We start from the raw sequence: 20509 nt of genomic DNA, 5'->3' as shown, positions 1-20509 counted from the left end.
TGCAATACTCAAAGGGAATTTCCTTTTTTAAGCAAAGCAAAGAAAATATGGGCCCCTTAAGAACTCTAAAGAAATAGGATAGAAGTAGAGTGGTGGCTCAAGTGAATGTAAACCCTGAATTCAAGCCCCAGTACCAGCATAAAGGAAGGAGGGAAAGAGGGAGTAGAGGGAAGAGAGGGAAAGGGAAGGGGAAGAGCGAAGGGGAAATGGAAGGGAAGGGAGAGGGACTGAGGAAAGAAAGGAGGGGGGAGAGGAAGAGGGAAACGGGGAGAGGGAGGGGGAGGGGGAGAGGGAGAGGGAGAGGGAGAGGGAAAGGGAGGGAGAGGGAGAGGGACACAAATTCAGTTAATAACTGGGCTCCGGTGGCTCACACCAGTAATCCCTAGCTACTCAGGTGGCTGAGATTTGTGGACCTAAGTTCTAAGCCAGACCAGGCAGCAAAGTCTGTGAGATCTCAAAAAAAAAAAAAAGCCAGAAGAGGAGCTCCAGCTCAAGTGAGCACTAGCCTTGAGCAAAAATGCTCCAGGACAGCACCCCGGAGCTGAGTTTAAGCCCCAGGACTGGCTCAAAAAGAAAAAAGAATTAAGCTAATATACCAAAGGTATGAAAGTGGGTTGAAAGGACATGTTGCTCCACAAAGCAACAGTTTAGTGTGACTACCCTCAAGAAAGAGCCCTTTTCTCCCTGACACCTGCCTTTTATAGTTAGTTTTCTACCATGTATATATAGTAACATAAAAATAGAAGTTACGACCCATCACATCCTTTTAAGCCCCACAGTTTTACTAGCCATACTTCAATATCTATGTGCAGAAATGTAGTGGCTCCTGATCCTACTGAAATACAGATGAGTCTCATCCTAAATCTCTGATATAATTATCTCTTGCATCCTTATAATCAGTCTTTTCTCCTCAGGAGCCCCAAGAAAGGGCTGATTAAGACACCTAAAACAGGTAAAGTTACACTACATATATCATACAGAAGTGGATTATATCAACACAAGAACATGGTTATAGACATCTAGCTATATGAAGCACTTTATTCACAAATACTAAGCTCTGAAAAGAGTAACTCTGAGTGACTTAAGTATATTGTCTATTTTACCCACATAATAATCCAAATCCTCATTGTACATTTGGGGGAAATTTAGATTCAGAAAGGTTCAGTACATGCCTGAGATGCACTGAGGCTTGAACCCAGGCCTGCCTGATTTAACTATACCATTCAGTTCATCACTAGACAGCAGATATTCTGGATTAATAAATCAGAAATCCGAAGGAACTGCTTTCTAAAATGTAAGTTTCTCGATTTAGAAAGTGACTTTTAAAAAGCTCACACTCATGTATGCATGTATTTATCAAATCTAACTTATTTTATTATAACTAATGATTTCCTAAAAACAAAATTCTGTATTGATAAAGGCTTCTAAAAATCCATTATTAACTTATTATCTTTGAACAGTATCCATAAAGGTAAAAAGAGAGCACTCCAAATCAGCCTTAAATGTCCAAGGGAAAAAAAATAGTCCTGTTGGTGAATAAACATGCATTTTTCCATCTTTCCCCTTTACTTCCCTAGGAATACTGCTTATCCAACCTTCTACAGAGCAGGAATAGTACTTAAATCTCTGCCTGGTCCACTATTATGCAACATTATAAAATTCTGTTTCTTTTTTTTTTAATTGTTTCTTAAAAACATAAAGCTACTTATTCTCTTTCAACAACATACATTACAAAACCTGCAGATACAAAATGGCATTGGGCCATACTTAATACTATATGAGAATTACCACAAATAACAATTCAGTTGTTAAAAGGATATAATTGGGAGGAAGAAAGTTCCAGCTCAAGACTTGATTGGCGAGTGCAAGATACCGCTGAAACACTGAAGACATCTGCGCATTGAGGTTCTCCCGCCTGCTGAACTCTTGCAGAACTTCAACAGTTAGCATGAAGATCTGACGAAGGTCTTCTTCCTTTGACCAAAAAAGCACAAAATAATTGTTTGCACCGAAATTTTAAGTAGAAAATCTCCTCCATTTTAGAACCATAAAACAAAACAAATAAGAACCTTAAAATTTTCATTCGAAAACACTAGTTCCTGAAGAGCATTTTCCATCTTCAAGTCTCTATTCAAAATTTACATAACAATGTGCTTTCCAAAGTGACACCATTTACTGTAATATAAATGCTGCTCCATAGACAGAAGTGCCTTGGACAACCAGCATGAAGCTGAGTCAGTTGCTATATTGCAGAGCACTAGGATTTAAGCCAATGCCTTCACATAACTTTACTCCAGAGCCAAACAATACAGAGAGAGACAAAGAGCCCACACCATCTGCAATAACATTTTAAATACCTCTTTGGCATTCTGCCAGTCCTATTTTTAAGAACAGCAGAATCCTATCAATTGAAGTAGCTCCACCTAAACATGATAACAAAGTAATAAATGGAAGGATCTTTATAATAGTATTCCATTTTTGTTCTATTTAAAGATGAGAATTAAGTAATTTTAAACTGTCCACTAAAACTATCACCTTATTTAAGAAATCACAATACAAATCCTCAGAACAGGCTGTACCTAAAACAAGTGTTTTCCTTCATTAGAAACAGTTTGAGTAAAAAGTGGGCAAACCAATAATTAACATGCGATAACAAAAGTATCAATACCTGAAAAACTCTTTTGCAGTTACCGTGAAATTCCATACTCAGCCCAATATTGCTAGTTTTACTTGAACTTGAGAATTCACTCAATAGTGCAGTTAGAATAGAACAGGCCAGTGTTTGCTGTATTTAAAGAAATAATTGCAAGGCATTATTTTTTCAAGGTTTTGTTTCAGTATGATATTTGTTCAAGCATAGTAAAACATTTTCTCCTTAGCCCACAATATAAAGACTAGCTCTCTTTTGAAAGTGGCCTGATATTAGTTGTATTTTTCAACTCTACTTACACAAATCCACTTAAGACCTGAACATAGGACACTCCTTCTAACTCACAGAATCAAATGATACTTTAAAATAATGTGGGGGCTGGGGATATAGCCTAGTGGCAAGAGTGCCTGCCTCGGATACACGAGGCCCTAGGTTCGATTCCCCAGCACCACATATACAGAAAATGGCCAGAAGCGGCGCTGTGGCTCAAGTGGCGGAGTGCTAGCCTTGAGCGGGAAGAAGCCAGGGACAGTGCTCAGGCACTGAGTCCAAGGCCCAGGACTGGCCAAAAAAATAAATAAATAAAATAAAATAATCATTTCACTTAATTAACACAACAATCCATACATTCACTTTACATTTGAAAGAACTGAGACTTGGAAAGGGTAATTACCTACAACTAGCTCAGACTTGCACTCAGATCTGCCTAATTCTACTATCTGATGTATATAAAATGTACTCCCAAAACAGCTAAAAACACGCTATAGTCTCCAAAATATTGAACAGTTTGCACCCAAACATATTTAAAATAAAAATATGAGGACTGTGCTTCTTCTACACTGTCTCTATCAGATAGATTATCAACATCACTAATCTTACTCATAGACTATTTAGGTACCAAGGATGGAGATAAGGATATGAATGATGCTGGCATGTTTCCAGGGGTTAAACAGAAATATGCACAGTACCTCTGAACAACCGAAAGATTAAAGTCAAGATGATACTATTTCTGCAAGCTTACACAACAGCTGAACACAGTGGGATGGACCCACCCACCAACTGTAACATCTTTGTTCAGAAATGCTTCTGGTGTTAGTACCTTGACCTTACAGATGCTTATCTTGACAAATCTTAGCAGATACACATAATATTAAATAACTACAGACTGGTATTAATCAGTTAATATTAGTTGCAAGTAAGGTGATGGTTACATGGGTGATCAATGTAGTATTTATTTTTGTATACATCTGACCTTTTCCTTTGAAGTAATTTTTTGAAGTTCCTATTTGCCTCTAATCTCAACTGATATAAGCATGAGTATATAACTAAGATTTTATGACAGGCATACTACTCCATATAACCAGTTTCCCTGACCTTTCCATACCAAGAAGCAAATGCAAACTCTCTAGGAGAATCTGGGTATATCAGTCATGTGTGCTTTCTATAATAATCAAAATTGCCCCTTCCCCTGCAGTTTGCTGCCTTAAGCAGGCTAAACAAGTGCTCAACTGTTCTACAACTGAGCTACAGTCCCAGGCCTTTACACATTTTAACTTTACTTCTAAGTATACGTTTATTTTAACTTTAAAACTCCCTTCTCCAAATCTTTAAGTGTGTCAGTTTAACTGTCTTTAAATGACTCCAAAATCAGGCACAAAAGCTTGTCACAGAGAAAACAGTTCATCATGTACATTATCATTCTACAGTTTAAAGGGATTTTGGAAACCTAGAAAGTAAAATGTCTCCTTTTTATTTTTTTACCAGTCCCAGGGGCTTGAACTCAGGGCCTGGGCTCTGTCCCTGAGCTTCTTTTGCTCAAGTCTAGCATCTATCCTTGAGCCACAAGACCACTTCAGGATTTTTCTGTATATGTGGTACTGATGAATCAAACCCAGAGTTTCATGGATGCTAGGTGAGCACTCTTCCACAAAGCCACATTCTCAGCCCAAATGTTTCCATTTTTAAGCTAATAAAATGATATAAATGAATAAATAAATACAATTGTGTGGTGCCAGTCCTGGGGGCTGAACACTGTCTCTGAGCTTTTTTACTCCACTACTTTGAGCCACAGGTGCACTTCTGGCTTCTGGTGGTTAGTTGGAGATAAGCCTCCTGGCCTTTCCTGCCTGGGCTGGCTCCCAACTGTGATCCTCAGATCTCGGCCTCCAGAGTAGCTAGAATTACAAGTGTGTGCCTTTATTTTTGGTTAGGCACTGGTGGCTCACACCTGTAATCCTAGCTAATGAGAGGCTGAGAGTAGGGGATCACAGTTTTAAGCCAGACAGGGCAAGAAAGTCGTAAGACTCTTATCTCCAAACTGAAAAAAAAAAAAAGAAAAGAAAAAGAAGGCTGGGAATATGGCCTAGTGGCAAGAGTGCTTGCCTACAACACATGAAGCTCTCGGTTTGAAACCCCAGTACCACATATATGGAAAACAGCCAGAAGGGGCACTGTGGCTCAGGTGGCAGAGTGCTAGCCTTGAGCGGGAAGAAGCCAGGGACAGTGCTCAGGCCCTGAGTCCAAGCCCCAGGACTGGCCAAAAAGGAAAAGAAAAAAAAAAAGAAAAAGAATAAAGGACCTGTGGCTCAAGTGATAGAGCCCTAGCCTTAAGCAAAAAAATTCAGGGACAGTGCCCGGGCCCTGAGTTCAAACCCTAGAACTAGCACGCACATGCACACGCACGCGCACACACACACACAAACACGACCTTTTTGAAATAGTGGTTAATGATTAAAGTATCAGCAATTAACACTTCACAGATTTAATAACAAATTAACTTCAAACTTGATTTTCAAGTACAGCTTGGCTTCAGAGGGAATAACAGGTATTAAAAAAATCTAACAAATGGATTCTGAGATCTCATAATCTTAAAATAATTTTAATATCCTAATGTTATATATAAAGTGTTAGCCTAAGCTTTTTACCTACCCTTTCTATTGTTTGTTAGTTTATTCTGTACTGTACTGGGACTTGAGCTCAGGGCCTCTTGCTTTTGCTCAGTTTTCTTGTTCATAGCTGGCACTCTACAAAGAAAGCCATGCCTATAGTCCTCCTTACACTTTCTAAGTAAGAGTCTAGTTAATAGGGACATTATAAACAGATACCTAAGTGTTTGAGATAATTAATTTCAGAAGACATAAAACTTATATAAAAACATGTAAGGGGTTGGGAATATGGCCAGTGGTAAAGTGCTCGCCTCATATACATGAAGCCCTGGGCTCAATTCCTCAGCACCACATATATAGAAAATGGCCAGAAGTGGCACTGTGGCTCAAGTGGTAGAGTGCTAGCCTTGAGCAAAAAGAAGCCCTGAGTTCAAGCCCTACGACTGGAAAAAACAAAATACAACAAAAAAACATGTAAGTGCCAGGCAGTGATGGCTCATGCCTGTTATCCTAGCTACTCAGAAAACTGAGATTTGAGGATCCTAGTTCAAAGCCAGCCAGGGCAGCAAAGTCATGAGACTCTTATCTCCAATTAACTACCAAAAAACCAGAAATGGCACTGTGATTCAAAGTGGTAGAGCACTAGCCCTGAGCAAAAAAGCCCTGAGTTTAATGGACCAAAAACAAAACAAAACAAAACAAAAAGCTTAAAAACAATCTAGAAGTACCTGTTCAATACCAACTTTAACCAACCTGCTAAGAAAATTATCTATAATAATTGTCCACAAATAATTTATAGGCTTCCAGATTGTTTTGTTTTTGTTTTTGTTTTTGGCCAGTCCTGGGCCTTGGACTCAGGGCCTGAGCACTGTCCCTGGCTTCTTCCCGCTCAAGGCTAGCACTCTGCCACTTGAGCCACAGCGCCGCTTCTGGCCGTTTTCTGTATATGTGGTGCTGGGGAATCGAACCTAGGGCCTCGTGTATCCGAGGCAGGCACTCTTGCCACTAGGCTATATCCCCAGCCCTCCAGATTGGTTTTGAATGCTTTCACAAGATAACTTATTTTAAAAGTATAACCCTATCTAAGTTGCCAGTAAACATCTCTAATGTTTAAAGCAGCATGTACTCATAATAGAGTTACAATATCATATGCAGTAAGTCTTTCCTAAAATCACAAATGTGCTTTAAAGTCAAGATGTGAAATGTGAATAGAGGAAAGGACAAGGCAGGCATAGTCCAAACAAGCAAGCAGTTCTAAGCTTCCATAAACTATCTATTTCACCAGACAATCAGGGGCCCACAGAGGCATGGACTGCTTTGAAGTTGCAGCAAATAAATATATCCTTCCAAAAGTGCCATCTTTCACACTACTGACACAGTCTAGATTCACTGGTAAAAGCTATTCTTACATGAGAACTAGGAGCAAAATGCATTCTTGTTACAAGCTTAGCACCTGAATTTAAGTATCTTGTCTTTAAGTAATTTTTTCATTTCACAAAAATAATACAACATAACTTCATCTTAGTGAAATGATGTTATCACATAAAAAGGTACAGAAAAGCACACAAAAATAAAAAATGCCTATAATCTCAACATCCTGATGTTTATTATAATAGTAATTTGTAGCTTTCCAATTTCTATTCTTTTGGGGACATGGGGTGGGGGGAAAGGGAGAGTACTGAGGTTTGAAATCAGAGCCTCTTGTTTGCTCAGCTGGGAAGCTACCACTTGAGCCATGCCTCCATCCTGGCTTTTTATTGACACAGACAGATTTTTTTTTTCCCCCAGTCCTGGGGCTTGGACTCAGGGCCTAAGCACTGTCCCTGGCTTCTTTTGCTCAAGGCTAGCACTCTGCCACTTGAGCCACAGCCCCACTTCTGGCTGTTTTCTGTATATGTGGTGCTGGGGAATTGAACTCAGGGCTTCATGTATACAAGGCAAGCACTCTTGCCACTAGGCCATATCCCCAGCCCACAGACAGATTCTTATTGACTGGACTGGCTTCAAACCACAATACTCATCTTCCCAGTGGTTAGGATTACAGATCTGAGTCACTATCTCCAGCTTCAATTACTTAATGCATAGATACCACCACTATCAACTCATGTGTATTTTGTACTTTTCCACTTCGCACTTCCAAAATAAAGTACTATAAAACAGGTATTTTCTATTTAAATATACTACCTAGATACTTAAATACATACAAATAAATTAAGCAGCATGAATAACTCAAATGTGTGCATATGTCAGTCCTCAGGCCTGAACTAAAGGCCCTTGTCCTTGAGCTTTTTTGCTCAAGGCTAGTGCTTTACCACTTGAGCCACAGATCCATTTCTGGCTTTTTGGTGGTTAACTGGAGATAGGAGTCTCACAGACTTTCCTGTCCTTGTTGGCTTTGAAATGCAATCCTCAGACCTTAGCCTCTTTTTTTTTTTTTTTTTTTTTTTTTTTGCCAGTCCTGGGCCTTGGACTCAGGGCCTGAGCACTGTCCCTGGCTTCTTCCGGCTCAAGGCTAGCACTCTGCCGCTTGAGCCACAGCACTGCTTCTGGCCGTTTTCTGTACATGTGGTGCTGGGGAATCGAACCTAGGGCCTCGTGTATCCGAGGCAGGCACTCTTGCCACTAGGCCATATCCCCAGCCCAGACCTTAGCCTCTTAAACTGCTAGGATTATAGGCATGTGCCACTTATACCTGGCAAATACCCTGTTTTTAACAACACCTAAAATTATAAACTTCCCAAGAACTAAAATTCAGCAAGTTATTTGTCACTGAAAGAGAACAAACAACTTAATCTCTCCTTCATTTGGAATGATTGTAAGAATGATATTGGTATAAACCCTAGTTTATACTATTGTACTCTAACCAAAGGTACCAAACAAAGATTCCCTGGAGAATCATTAAGCACTGATTTTAGTATTTCTCTCCATGAGGAAATTAAACATCACAAAATGTCTAAGTCTCATTCCCAAATATTCATTTTCAGTTATTTGTCAATTAAATCCTCTTAAAATGAGGTTATTCTTACATGGTATTATACCAAAGACAGGGCAAGTCAAAAATGAGCTCCCAAGGGAGAAAGAAAGGTGGAGAAAAAGGAAAAATAGCATAAAATCTGCCTGGGAGAGATCACAAGCTTTGTTGCTCACCATTGTATAAAGTTTCTCCTGTGCTTGCTGTGGTCTTTTAGTTCTTGGCAGTTACCCCAGAAGCATTATGTCTTACGGTCCCTTACATCCTCTCTTAACAACCAGTGCTGCCTCTGTCCTATCTCTGCCCTTTGTCAGACAGACTCTCAGGGCAAGATTATCATTCTGCCTCAAACAGAGTGACTACTGAGTCTGAAACAAAAGCTAAATAATTTCAGTGAAGTTGACAAGAAGTTACTGACTGATGGAGAGACAGTTCGAGGTTGTAACACCATTGGTAAAAATCTTAGGATTTCTAAAAGGTAACACAACAATGCTCATTTATCTGAGCTTGTAAAAAAAACAAAGTAAGTATCTGTTCATTTCTAAGTAGAACACTTTGAATATATTCCTATACATTTTCCTAAAACAGTTTATCAGTCATTATAAGGTATTAGATTAAATGACAGCTTGAAACCTACTCAAGTATAAGGTACCATATATCCTTTAACCATGTGGCATCAGAATTAATGCTTTATGCTTTATATCTGCCTCAGCTTTCCTCAAGAGCCCTTTGTGGTGGCTACTGCTACTCATAACTCATTTTCATTTACTACAAGTTAGAAAACAATGAAATTTATTAAGCCTGTATCTAAAAAATTATAAATATGTAATATGAAATATTCTACATACATGTAATACAATATAAATAAAAACTACTTGGCAGGACAAGAATTCTACACCAAGAAGCCAGGAAAATCTAAATTCTTAGTCTCTACTTTGCCACTACAAAAGCACTTCATTAAGTGCAGTCTCAGACAGCGCATCTAAAATAGAGAGAGTTAATAACCTTTGCCCTAAGCCACATAATTTACCTATGGTTCAAGTTAAATAATGCATGTAAGAGTACAATCTAAATGTAGCAGATAAAGTAGAATAGTATTTTTATCATTTTCATGAAAATTAAAAACAACCTGTTTTGTTTGGGGGGGGGTCTTCTTGGTTATCTACATCATGCCAAATTAAAATGATAAAATAAGTTATCACATAAAAAATAGCATATGCTCAGTAAACATTGCTTGAATTAGCAAGTCATTTATTTCCATGCCACCAGCATGTGAACACAAGGAGGTAGCAAAGTAAATGATGTGTTAAATGATGTGTTCCCTTATTTTTCAGCTGTTTATAAATTTCAAAAAAAATTTTAATATGTAGAACCAACAGAAGACAATGCAAGCTTAGGAGGGAAAAATCTTTAGAATATGTCTTCTTTCATAAAAGTACTGGAAAATGCTAAGTTAATTCACTGGCTAACAACGTAAGCAACACTTTCTCCTTCACACTAAAAGTCATAGCAAGTTTCCCATTTCATTAATTTCACACTGTTGGAAAAGCCTTTCATAGACAGCTAGTCTTACCAGCTACTAACTCAAACACTAACTCCAGCTGACAAAATAAAATGCTCTTGTTCAGAAAGGATTGTCTCTTATAATAGCCTGGCTCTTGCCCCAAGATCCTCATTGCCAAGAATAAACTTCATGAAAGGTTGCCATATTATAAGCAGACTTCCAGCTGTTGTTCTAAGCAAACATCAATGAGACTTTGTGATAAGAGATTAAGTTGGCTATCAAATCCGGGGCAGCCCTTTTGCAGACAAGTGAATTTCTCACCCACTTCTCTCTAACCCGAGAGAGGAGGAAAGGAAGCTTAAATGCTGAGTTAGGCACCTTTAAAAGTGATTTAACATACACCTGGGACTTTCAAAGGCAATAGGAAAACATGAAATAGAGTAAAATCTTAGTTTAAATGTTAGCTTTAAAATAACCCACACTTCAGAAGTAAAGTTTCCTCCAAGAGATGGAAACAGGAGAATTTTATTGTTGTCGTTATGTTTAATGTACTAGGTGAATTTCCTTTGGCATACCCCCTGTGGTCACTGTGTATTATTTTGGTACACTGGAGATTGTATATATGCTTATCTGAACTAGGGAAGGGAAAGAAAAATGAGGGAGGGTGTAACAAATAAGACAAGAAATGTACTCACTACCTTTTTATGTAACTGTACCCCCTCTGTACATCACCTTGTCAATAAAATTTAATTTAAAAAAAAGAATTAAGTTTTTATGCCTATCTTAAACTAGTATTCAGAAGAAGTAAGACACTTGCCAACTAAGATAAAGTAGCCACAGTGACCATTATTATAACTATAGAAGCAAAACACCCTGCCCACAAAGCATGAAACAACATATTTAATAATAAAAAAACATTATTACACAAACAAAATACTCCAAAACACATGAAAAACAAAACTGTCGCTGGGGATATGGCCTAGTGGCAAGAGTGCTTGCCTCGTATACATGAAGCCCTGGGTTCAATTCCCCAGCACCACATATGTAGAAAACAGCAAGAAGTGGCGCTGTGGCTCAAGTGGCAGAATGCTAGCCTTGAGCAAAAGGAAGCCAGGGACAGTGCTCAGGCCCTGAGTCCAAGCCCCAGGACTGGCCAAAAAAAAAAAAAAAAACTTTGGGCTGGGAGTGTGGCCTTAGTGGCAAGAGTGCTTGCCTCCTACACATGAAGCTCTCAGTTCGATTCCCCAGCACCACATATATGGAAAACGGCCAGAGGGGGCGCTGTGGCTCAAGTGGCAGAGTGCTAGCCTTGAGCGGGAAGAAGCCAGGGATGGTGCTCAGGCCCTGTGTCCAAGGCCCAGGACTGGCCAAAAAAAAAAAAAAAAAAACCTGTCTAATCATTATCTCCTTAGGGAAGGCTATATGAATTTATGAAATTTGCCCTACAACTATGCAAAAAACAAAAACAAGATGACCGGATATTATTTAAAACATTTCAGGTGGGAGCCAGAGGCTCACTCCTGAAATCCTAACTGCTCAGGAGGCTGAGATCTGAGAATCACAGATCAAAGACAGGAAAGACAGGAAAGTCATTAAGACTCAAGACTCTTATCTCCAACTAACCACCAAAAAGGAGGTAGAGCCTGAGGCTCAAGTAGTAGTGTTAGTTAGCCTTGAATGAAAAAGCTAAGGAACAACACCCAGACCCTAAGTTTAAGCCCCAGTACTGGTACAGTAAAAAAAAAAAAAAAAAAGGAAAGAACGAAAGAAAGAAAAGAATATAGAAAAGGGAAAGAAAGAAAGCTAATGCATTGGCTGAAATAATGAGTTTTTACTCATAAATACTTTCTTCGGCTTTTCAATACTTAAAAGTTTGATAAAAGAGATGGTTAACTAGAGCTCACTTTCTCTAGATTTTTTGGAAGGAAAAGTAGTAAGATATTATTAGGGGAGATGGTACAAACACTGGCTGAATTGACCTTGAAATGAGGACATTTAGTTTACATATTAGAGAACTGAAACATACAGAATTTAAATAAATTGAGTTTGGTAAGTCCTATGCATAGGCACAGCTGTAACTTAAGCCTACAAATGAACCTCACATCAGTGCTCTATTACATTCATTTTCCCTGCAACATGTATGAACACAGACTGGAGTAAAGCTATGGACAACCAAAACCCAGTAATCCTACTAGGCAAGAGAAGCAGGACACACAACTGCTAGACAGTGAAGGTCAATGTGAGCACAATTCTAAATGAGGAGTTAAAAGTCCTTAGCTATTTTAATAGGTTAGGTCAACCACTTTATCTATAGAAAATAATCATATGATGTCTGCAGGTGACAATTTTTCCATTCAAATCTCTCTTAAAATCAGTCAAAAAAGTTATCAGACACTGGGAATGTAGCTTAGTGGTACAGTGCTTACTTAGCATGCATGAAGCCCTGGATACGATTCCTCGGTACACCATAAACAGAAAAGGCGGGAAGTGGCACTGTTGCTCAAGTGGTAGAATGCAAGCCTTGAGCAAAAGAAGCTGAGAAACAGTACTCAGACCCTGAGTTCAAGCCCTGGGACTGGCAAAAAAACAAACAAAAGTTGTCAGTTATCACTACCTATCTCCCTTTAATCCCAAACCCTGTCTCTTGGTGGAGGGCAGTACTAACAATTTACAACTTAAGCTACACCCCCTAGTCCTGAATTCCTAAGAGTCTGAGAGGAAGATATAGTATAGTAAAATATTTAATTGGTCTGTAATCTCATTTTTTAAAAAGCTACTGAAGGATCTAGTAGTTTCAAGCTGTTGGACAAAAACAAACAGGAATGCCACCACTTGGGCACTGTGTTTGCCATGTATGGACTTTCTGTTAAACTGTTTTAAATGTAGTCACAAACATCAGTCCATCCTACAGGGTTTTTTTCTGTCAGACATGGGGCTTGAACTCAGGGCCTGGATATTGTCCCTGTGCTTTTGTGCTCAAGGCTCACGCTCTACCACTTTGAGCCACAGCAACAGTTCTAGTTTTCTGATAATTAACTGGAAATAAGAGACTCACAGACTTTTCTACCCAGGCTGGCTTTGAGCCATGACCCTCAGATCTCAGCCTCCTGAGGAGCTAGAATTACAGGTATAATCCACTGGCACATGGCATCATCCTACAGTTTCAAAAATTAAGTTCTACTTCCCACAATTAGCTTCCTACTATTGTAGAAGCTCTGGTCCTGTTACTAAAATTTTAACTTTAAAAAGAGCATCTTGGAGCTGGGAATATGGCCTAGTGGCAAGAGTACTTGCCTCGTATACTTGAAGCCCTGGTTCGATTCCTCAGCATCACATATATAGAAAACAGCCAGAAGTGGCACTGTGGCTCAAGTGGCAGAGCAAGCTTTGAGCAAAAAGAAGCCAGGGACAGTGCTCAGGCCCTGAGTCCAAGGCCCAGGATTAGCAAAAAAAAAAAAAAAAAAAGAAAAGAAAAAAGAAAAAAAAAGAGCATCTTGCTGGTATGTTAGATCTAAAATGCACTGGGATATTACAAATTACACAAGATTCTATATACTCACATACACTGAAACCAAAAGGAGTCTTAGGAGAGAAGTATAAAGGTGCAATACCCAAGTACCTCTTCATATATATATATATATATATACATATATATATATACATACACACACACATATACACACATATATTTATTTATATCTACACACACACATATATAAAATAATATTTACTGAAATGAACTCCAAAGATATGGAAACAAAGGACTTTTTTCTTAATTTGTTTTTTCTTTCTCTGATGACTGTGTTCTTTATCTTAAGGTATATTCACATGTACATCCATGAGAGGGTGGGAGGAGGACACAGAGGACACAGAATCTCTGAAGAAAATGAGCAAAAAAGTACAGCAGTGGACATTGATGAAAGTGAACTATGCAATCTGTGGGTAGAGATGGAAGGGAGGGAATGGAAGAAAATGAGGGAACAGATGACACTGTGAGAAATAAAATGTATCTATTACCTGACATATGAATGGTAACCCCAATGCACAGCACCTCTAAAACAACAACAAAATAATTTTTTAAAAAATCTTGCTGGGTATGCTGGCATACATTTGTAATCCTAACACTTGAAGCTGAGGCAAGGGGATTGACTACAAAAAGTTCAAGGCTGATGATTGAGCTACACAACATAACCTTGACTTAAAAAGGAAAGAGCTGGGCACTGGTAGCTCATACCTGTTACCCTAGCTACTCAGGAGGCTGAGATCTGAGGATCTTGGCTCCAAGCAGCAAAGTCCCATGAAACTCTTCAATTAACCACCAGAAAAACCAGAAGTGGAGTTGGGGCTCAAAGTGGTAGAGAGCTAGCCTTGAGCAAAAAAGCTCAAGGACGGCTGGGGATATGGCCTAGTGGCAAGAGTGCTTGGCTCTTATACATGAAGCCCTGGGTTGATTCCCCAGAACCACATATACAGAAAACAGCCAGAAGTGGCACTGTGCCTCAAGTGGCAGAGTGCTAGCCTTGAGCAAAAAACAAGCCAGGGACAGTGCTCAGGCCCTGAGTCCAAGGCCCAGGATTGGCCAAAAAAAAAAAAAAAAAAGCTCAAGGACAGGGCCCAAGCCCTGAGTTCAAGCCCACCGATGAAAAGAAAAAGAAAGGAGGGGAGGAAGGGAGAAAGGGAAGGGAAACGGAGGAGGAGAGAGGAGGAAAGGGGAGGGGGAGGGAAGAAGGGAAGAGAAAGAGAAAAAGAGAAAGGAGAAAAAGAAAGAATAGGGGGCAGGGAGAAAGGAGGGGGAGAAGAGCAAACAAAAGAAAAGGAGGGAAGAATGCTCTCTATACAGCTACACCTGTTTCAATCATTCTCAGAACATCAATTACTTCAATGGTTCGAAAAATATAATTGCTAGGTTGCGTGGACTACTTTTTGTACTGGATCAAATTATATAAAGGGAAAGGAAGCAGAGAGAACTCAATTCCCAAGTATGTGCTCATTCCTGAGAAATAAAGGACTGTTTATCCTTGGCTTGTATGTTCCCAATGCCAAGAGGATACTCATGGAGCCTCAAATCTCAACACCAAAATCCTGGCTGAAAGGATCACCTAGCTAACATTGGTGTGACATTAGTCAATGAGAGAGCCTCAGGGACACTAGGAAACGTCTTGTTCATCTCAATAGGCTAGACACTTTACCACAAGACTGTCAAAAGAGAAAAATCTTACATGAGACCCAGACTGTCAAAATTGAAGAATCTTCAATGAGAACAAACAAGTCAGAGTATCTAGGACTAGCATAGTTTTTCCAAGTAGGACTCTTAGTTCCAAACCTTTTCAAAGGTTGGTATATCCACCACCTTTCCTTCAGCTCTTCAGGACAGCCACCATTGGATGGCATACATAAGTGGTTTGGAAGTAAATACTACTGCACACAAATGACAAGATTGTCATTACACAACTAATGTAGGCATACCTAAAGCCACCAGAACTCAAGAGCAACGCTCTACATCAGAAAAGCGAACTGTAGGGCTGGGAATGTGGCTTAATGGTAGAGTGCTTGCTGAGCATGCATGAAGCCCTGGGTTCAATTCCCCAGTAACACACAGAGAGAAAAAGCCAGAAGTGGCACTGTAGCCCAAGTGGTAAAGTGCTAACCTTGAGCAAAAGAAGCTCAGGGACAGTGCCCAGGCCCTAATGTTCAAGCCCCAGAAGTGGCAAAAAAAAAAAAAAAAAATAGCTTCCCTTCAAAAATTCTAAATGAACTCTTATTAAAGGATGCTTTTCAACAAAATCTTCTCACTACAAAATATCAAAACCACAAGCCAGTCGCTGATGGCTCACATCTATAATCCTACTTACTCAGGAGGCTGAGACCTGAGGATCTCCATTCAAAATCAGCCCTGGGCAAGCAAGTCCATGAGAATCTTATCTCCAATTAACCACCAAAAAAGATGAAGTGGACTTGTGTCTCAAGTGATATAGAACAGCATCTTTGAATGAAAAATCTAAGGAACAGCAGAGGCCCTGAGTTCAAGCCCCAGTACTAGCACATATACATATACACATATACACAGAGACTTATAAAATGATTCAAACATGAACCTTTTTAAAGTTTTGAGATTTCATAATACTAAGATTAAATAAAAAGACAGGCACTGGTGGGCTGCATTCCTAGCTACTCGATAATAGGAGATCTGAAGATCATGGTTCAAAACCAGTGCAGGCAAGAAATTTCATCCATGAGATTCTTATCTCCAATCAACCACCTAAAAGTCAGAAGTAGAGTTTTGGCTCAAGTGGTACAGTGCAAGTCTTAAGTGAAAAACTCAGGGATAGTGCCTAGGCTCTCAGTTCAAGCCCTAGAACAAGCATACATGCACGCACGCACATGTGCACATACACGCAAAATCAAAGCATCTAGAACTTCCACTGTCCTGTATAGCTGCCACCAGCTATGTGTGATTACTTGAATATAATTAAAATTAAATGGTTAATAATTCCATTCCTCAGTCACATTAACCATATTTCAGGTGTTCAAAAGCCATAAGTGACTGCAATGGTGACTACAAAACAAACAGTACATACACAGAACACTGATACCAACTCAGGAGGTTCTACTTTATTACTAAAAGAAATCTGTCACAAAAATGGCAGAAAACACAACATCCATATAATCCAAAATCAAGAAATAAATATTCAGTATCCTGAGTGGTAGTACTTCCTTGGTATGAACAGTAATATATTTCCTTGGAATGAATAAAAAGTGTATATTTAAATGAATACAGTAATGAATATAAACTATTCTCCAAAAAGTTGATAATGGAAAAAATAATAAGTACATAGCCTCTAGCAAATTCCTAAGGAAGGGAGAAAATTTAAAGTATGGATATTAAGTTCCAAAGTTTTGTCAAGCTTGCTTTTGGATTCCTTTAAACCCCTGACATGTCAGTCTAGGGTTCTAGCCAGAGTAGAAGGCAAATGGCTAGAGCAGCAAAGTGGATATGCATGGGGCACATAGTAAAAGCTAGAAAGGGAGAACAGACTGGAGCAAGCATGGAAAGTAAGGGACAATGTACACAGACAAACCTACCACTACATCTGCATGTGAAAGCATCAAATATACAATTAAAACCACATATTACTGAGAGGCACCAGTGGCTCACACATGTAATTTTAGCAATTCAGAAGGCTGAAATCTGAGGATCATAGTTAGAAGGCAACTAGTAGAGGAAAGTTGTAAGACTCTTATTTCCAATTAACTATTAAAAAGCAAAAAGTAGAGCTTTGGCTCAAGTGGTAGAGCACTGTAAGCAAAAAAAAAAAAAAAACTCAAAGACAGCACCCCGGCCCAGAGGTTTAGCCCAGGATTGGCAAAATTAAAGGATTAAAACCACATACAAAACTGGGAATACAGCTCAGTAATACAGTACTTGCTTAGTACATGCAAGACTTCAAGCCTGATCCCCAGCACCATAACGAACAAATACTTAACTCAAACATTTCTGTGATCACTAGTAATTACTTCAAAATTATTTAAAATGGGAAAAAGGAATGGAAGTTGGGGAGGGAAGGAAAGGAAAAGAAGGAAAGAAAGAAGGGGAAGGAAAAAGGGAAGGAGGGAGGGAAAGTCCAATAAAATGGTTAAGAATATTATGGTATATTAACTTACATTTAACAAACAAATAATTATGCAAAAATTATTATGAATGCTACAGCAAAATAAAACACAATGATAAAAGAAACCAAAAATCCACTTTCTACATTATTATACACATTTTAAAATATTAAAAGAAAATCTAAACAAAACTTGCTAGATTAGCTTGTACACTTTTCCTTTTATGTAAATGTGTACTGTTGATATAATGCCATTTGTGTAAGACAAACTAAAACTTTTTAATACTTATAAACATGAAAAGTTAGAATACTTACCACAGTGGGATTACCACTACTTATCAACTGGCTGACTTCATGAAAAATGCTTTTGCAGTCAATTGATTTATCTAATGATCCTCGTTTTACAATTACTGCTACTGCTAATAGAATCTGTTCCCGAACATACTTTTGGAGGCTGTAAGACATAAAAATAATTGTGAAAACATTTACCTATATCTAATGTAAAAATATTCACATTTCTCCTATGCCTTACACTGCTAATTAATAACATCTCTTACATCTGAAAGCAGCACTATCTATGTACAGACACCAAAGCAGAAGAAACGGTTTGAATCCCGATTCCATTGTGTCATGGCTATGTATCCCTAAGCAAGACAGTACTGGAAAGAGGTCTTCTCATCTTTAAAATGGGGATGACACTAACAATGGCATTATACAGATGAAATATTCTTAAGATTGTGTCCAGTATATACTAAACACTTCAGGCAGGGTTCAATAAACTCTAAGTCAGTTCTTTGCTAAATTTTTGTGGAGGAAAATCACTAAGATGCAGCTGTCTAGCAAGTGGAAGGCCCTAAGTTCAAACTCCAGTTGTCCCCTCCCTTCCCCCAAAGTCCTATCTAAGGCAGGTGCTATGGCTCACATCTGTAATCCTATGTGGCTGAGACTGGAGGATGGTAATTTGAGGATGACCAGTAGGAAAGTTAATTAGACTACATATCCAAAATGGTTAATTAGACTACATATCCAAAATGACCAGAAAAATCCACAGGCTGGAGGCTCATGTGGCAGAGTAACTGCCTAGAAGCATAATATCCTGAGTTCAAATGCAAATCCACCCAAAATCAAACAAACAAAACAACAACAAAAAAAAACAAAAACAAAACTTGTCCTATCCATGTCCTCATGTAAGAATCCATCCCAAGAGGAAGGCATTTTACAAAGTCTATCATTCACAAGAGCAGAAAATGCCTTATTAGAACTCAGCTCAGAGCTGGGTATCAATGACCCATGCCTGTAATCTTAGCTAATCAAGAGGCTAAGATCAGAGGATCATAGTTCAAGGCCAGCCCAGGAAAAAAAAATCTCTAAGATGCTTATCTCCAATTAACCAGCAACAAAAGCCACAATATTCCTTCCAGTTTCTCCATGCCAGGTATCAAATTAAGCATTTAAACTGAGAATAGTGTCTCATATCTGTAATTCTACCTACTCAGGAGACTGAGATCTGAAGATCATGGTTTGAAGCCAGTCAGAGCAAAAAAGTATAAGTCCCTTATCTAAAATTAACCACCAAAGCCAAAGTAGAGCTGTTGCTCAGTTGGTAAAGCACCAGTCTTGAACACAAAAGCTCAGGGAGGGACAGCACCCAGGCTGAGTTTAAAACCCCAGGACCAACACACCAACACACACACACACACACACACACACACACACACACACGACTCAGAAAATATGATTATAATATAGCTCTGTTTCTGACCTCACTCCTTCCATATACAATCAAAATCACAAACACATGGAAATTTTTAGTTCCCAGCTTTATACTCTATCACTTGTAGTCCACTGAACTTCTATTTACTCTGCTAGGACTGTGATGGCACTTCCTCAGAAAGGTTAATAACTATACCAAGGGCTTTAAAACCTAGTTACTAAGGGCTCTCAAACACTCACACATAATATGACACATCATTTGTTAGTACTGCTTAACTTTATCCTACAGATTTAGTGCCCACTGTAAACACATTAGTGTGTGTAAAACTCATTGCTTATCTCATAGCAAGCATTAGGTATTTACCCAAATGAACAAATGTCTCCCTATATCAAGACTGAAGTGAAAAGTATTCCTTCAAGACAGACTTTACTGCAGACCTCCTGAACCCCTCCCCCCCAAAAAAGACAGACTTAATGTATCCACTTCCACTCATTAAGCAAACAAATGAGTAAGAGGTACAAGAATGTTTAACAAAAATACTTCCAGAGTAACAAAGTGTTTTCATATAAACTTCTAGAAAAATGTATATAAACCTGATAATTACTAGTAAAAATGTACATAATGCTAGTTTCAACTCTTTGTTGGTAAGAATTAGAAATAACATTTGAGTTCTTGTGACATGCAAAGCTTTCTATAAACAAACTTCACTAATATTAACACATTAAATCTCACAACTTAAGTTAAAATTACATGCTATTTATTCTTCACTCCACTTAATAATGAACAAAGATTAGTCAAGTAACTTGCAAAGGTCAGAGTTAAATATCAGACAAGGAATGCAAGTTCCCTGACCACAATGCTACATGCCATTTTAAAAGAGTATTGTGTCTCACTCCATACCTCAATTAGAACAGAAAAAATTCTGTGCATGTAATGCAAAGTACATAACTATACTAGTCTATACTATATAGTACTATATATATACTACATATATAATACTATATATACTATCCTATTAGGATGTACACTAAAATTTTATTTGAATGTAATACACATTGTAGAACATTAAAAGGTAAAATTGTCCCCTTAGTATATAAAACAATGGATAGTGCTTTCTCAAGCACTGAAAATTATTTGATTTTTGTGGGGGGGAGTTCAATACTCAGGACTACAAATAA

The 20509-nt window shown here is 38.5% G+C and overlaps 1 protein-coding gene across 4 annotated transcripts in view; it reads right to left on the bottom strand.

Moving 5' to 3' along the window:
• The window catches only part of Xpo4 (exportin 4), a 111360-nt gene that overhangs the window by 64562 nt on the left and 26289 nt on the right, over nt 1-20509 (bottom strand). For 3 of the 4 annotated variants that reach the window (XM_048341663.1, XM_048341665.1, XM_048341666.1), the window contains exons 4-7: nt 18644-18697; nt 17933-18071; nt 2669-2785; nt 1821-1974 (exon numbers count right to left, since the gene is read on the bottom strand). In XM_048341663.1, the coding sequence (XP_048197620.1) occupies nt 1821-1974; nt 2669-2785; nt 17933-18071; nt 18644-18697 (464 nt within the window). The remainder of the gene's footprint in view (nt 1-1820; nt 1975-2668; nt 2786-17932; nt 18072-18643; nt 18698-20509) is intronic. The other variant, XM_048341664.1, reaches the window with a different exon arrangement.

This window comes from Perognathus longimembris, chromosome 3 (assembly GCF_023159225.1).
Source record: "Perognathus longimembris pacificus isolate PPM17 chromosome 3, ASM2315922v1, whole genome shotgun sequence".
Classification (NCBI taxonomy): domain Eukaryota; kingdom Metazoa; phylum Chordata; class Mammalia; order Rodentia; family Heteromyidae; genus Perognathus; species Perognathus longimembris.
Note: the sequence above shows the minus strand (reverse complement) of the source record. Positions and strands in the feature narration are given on the sequence as shown.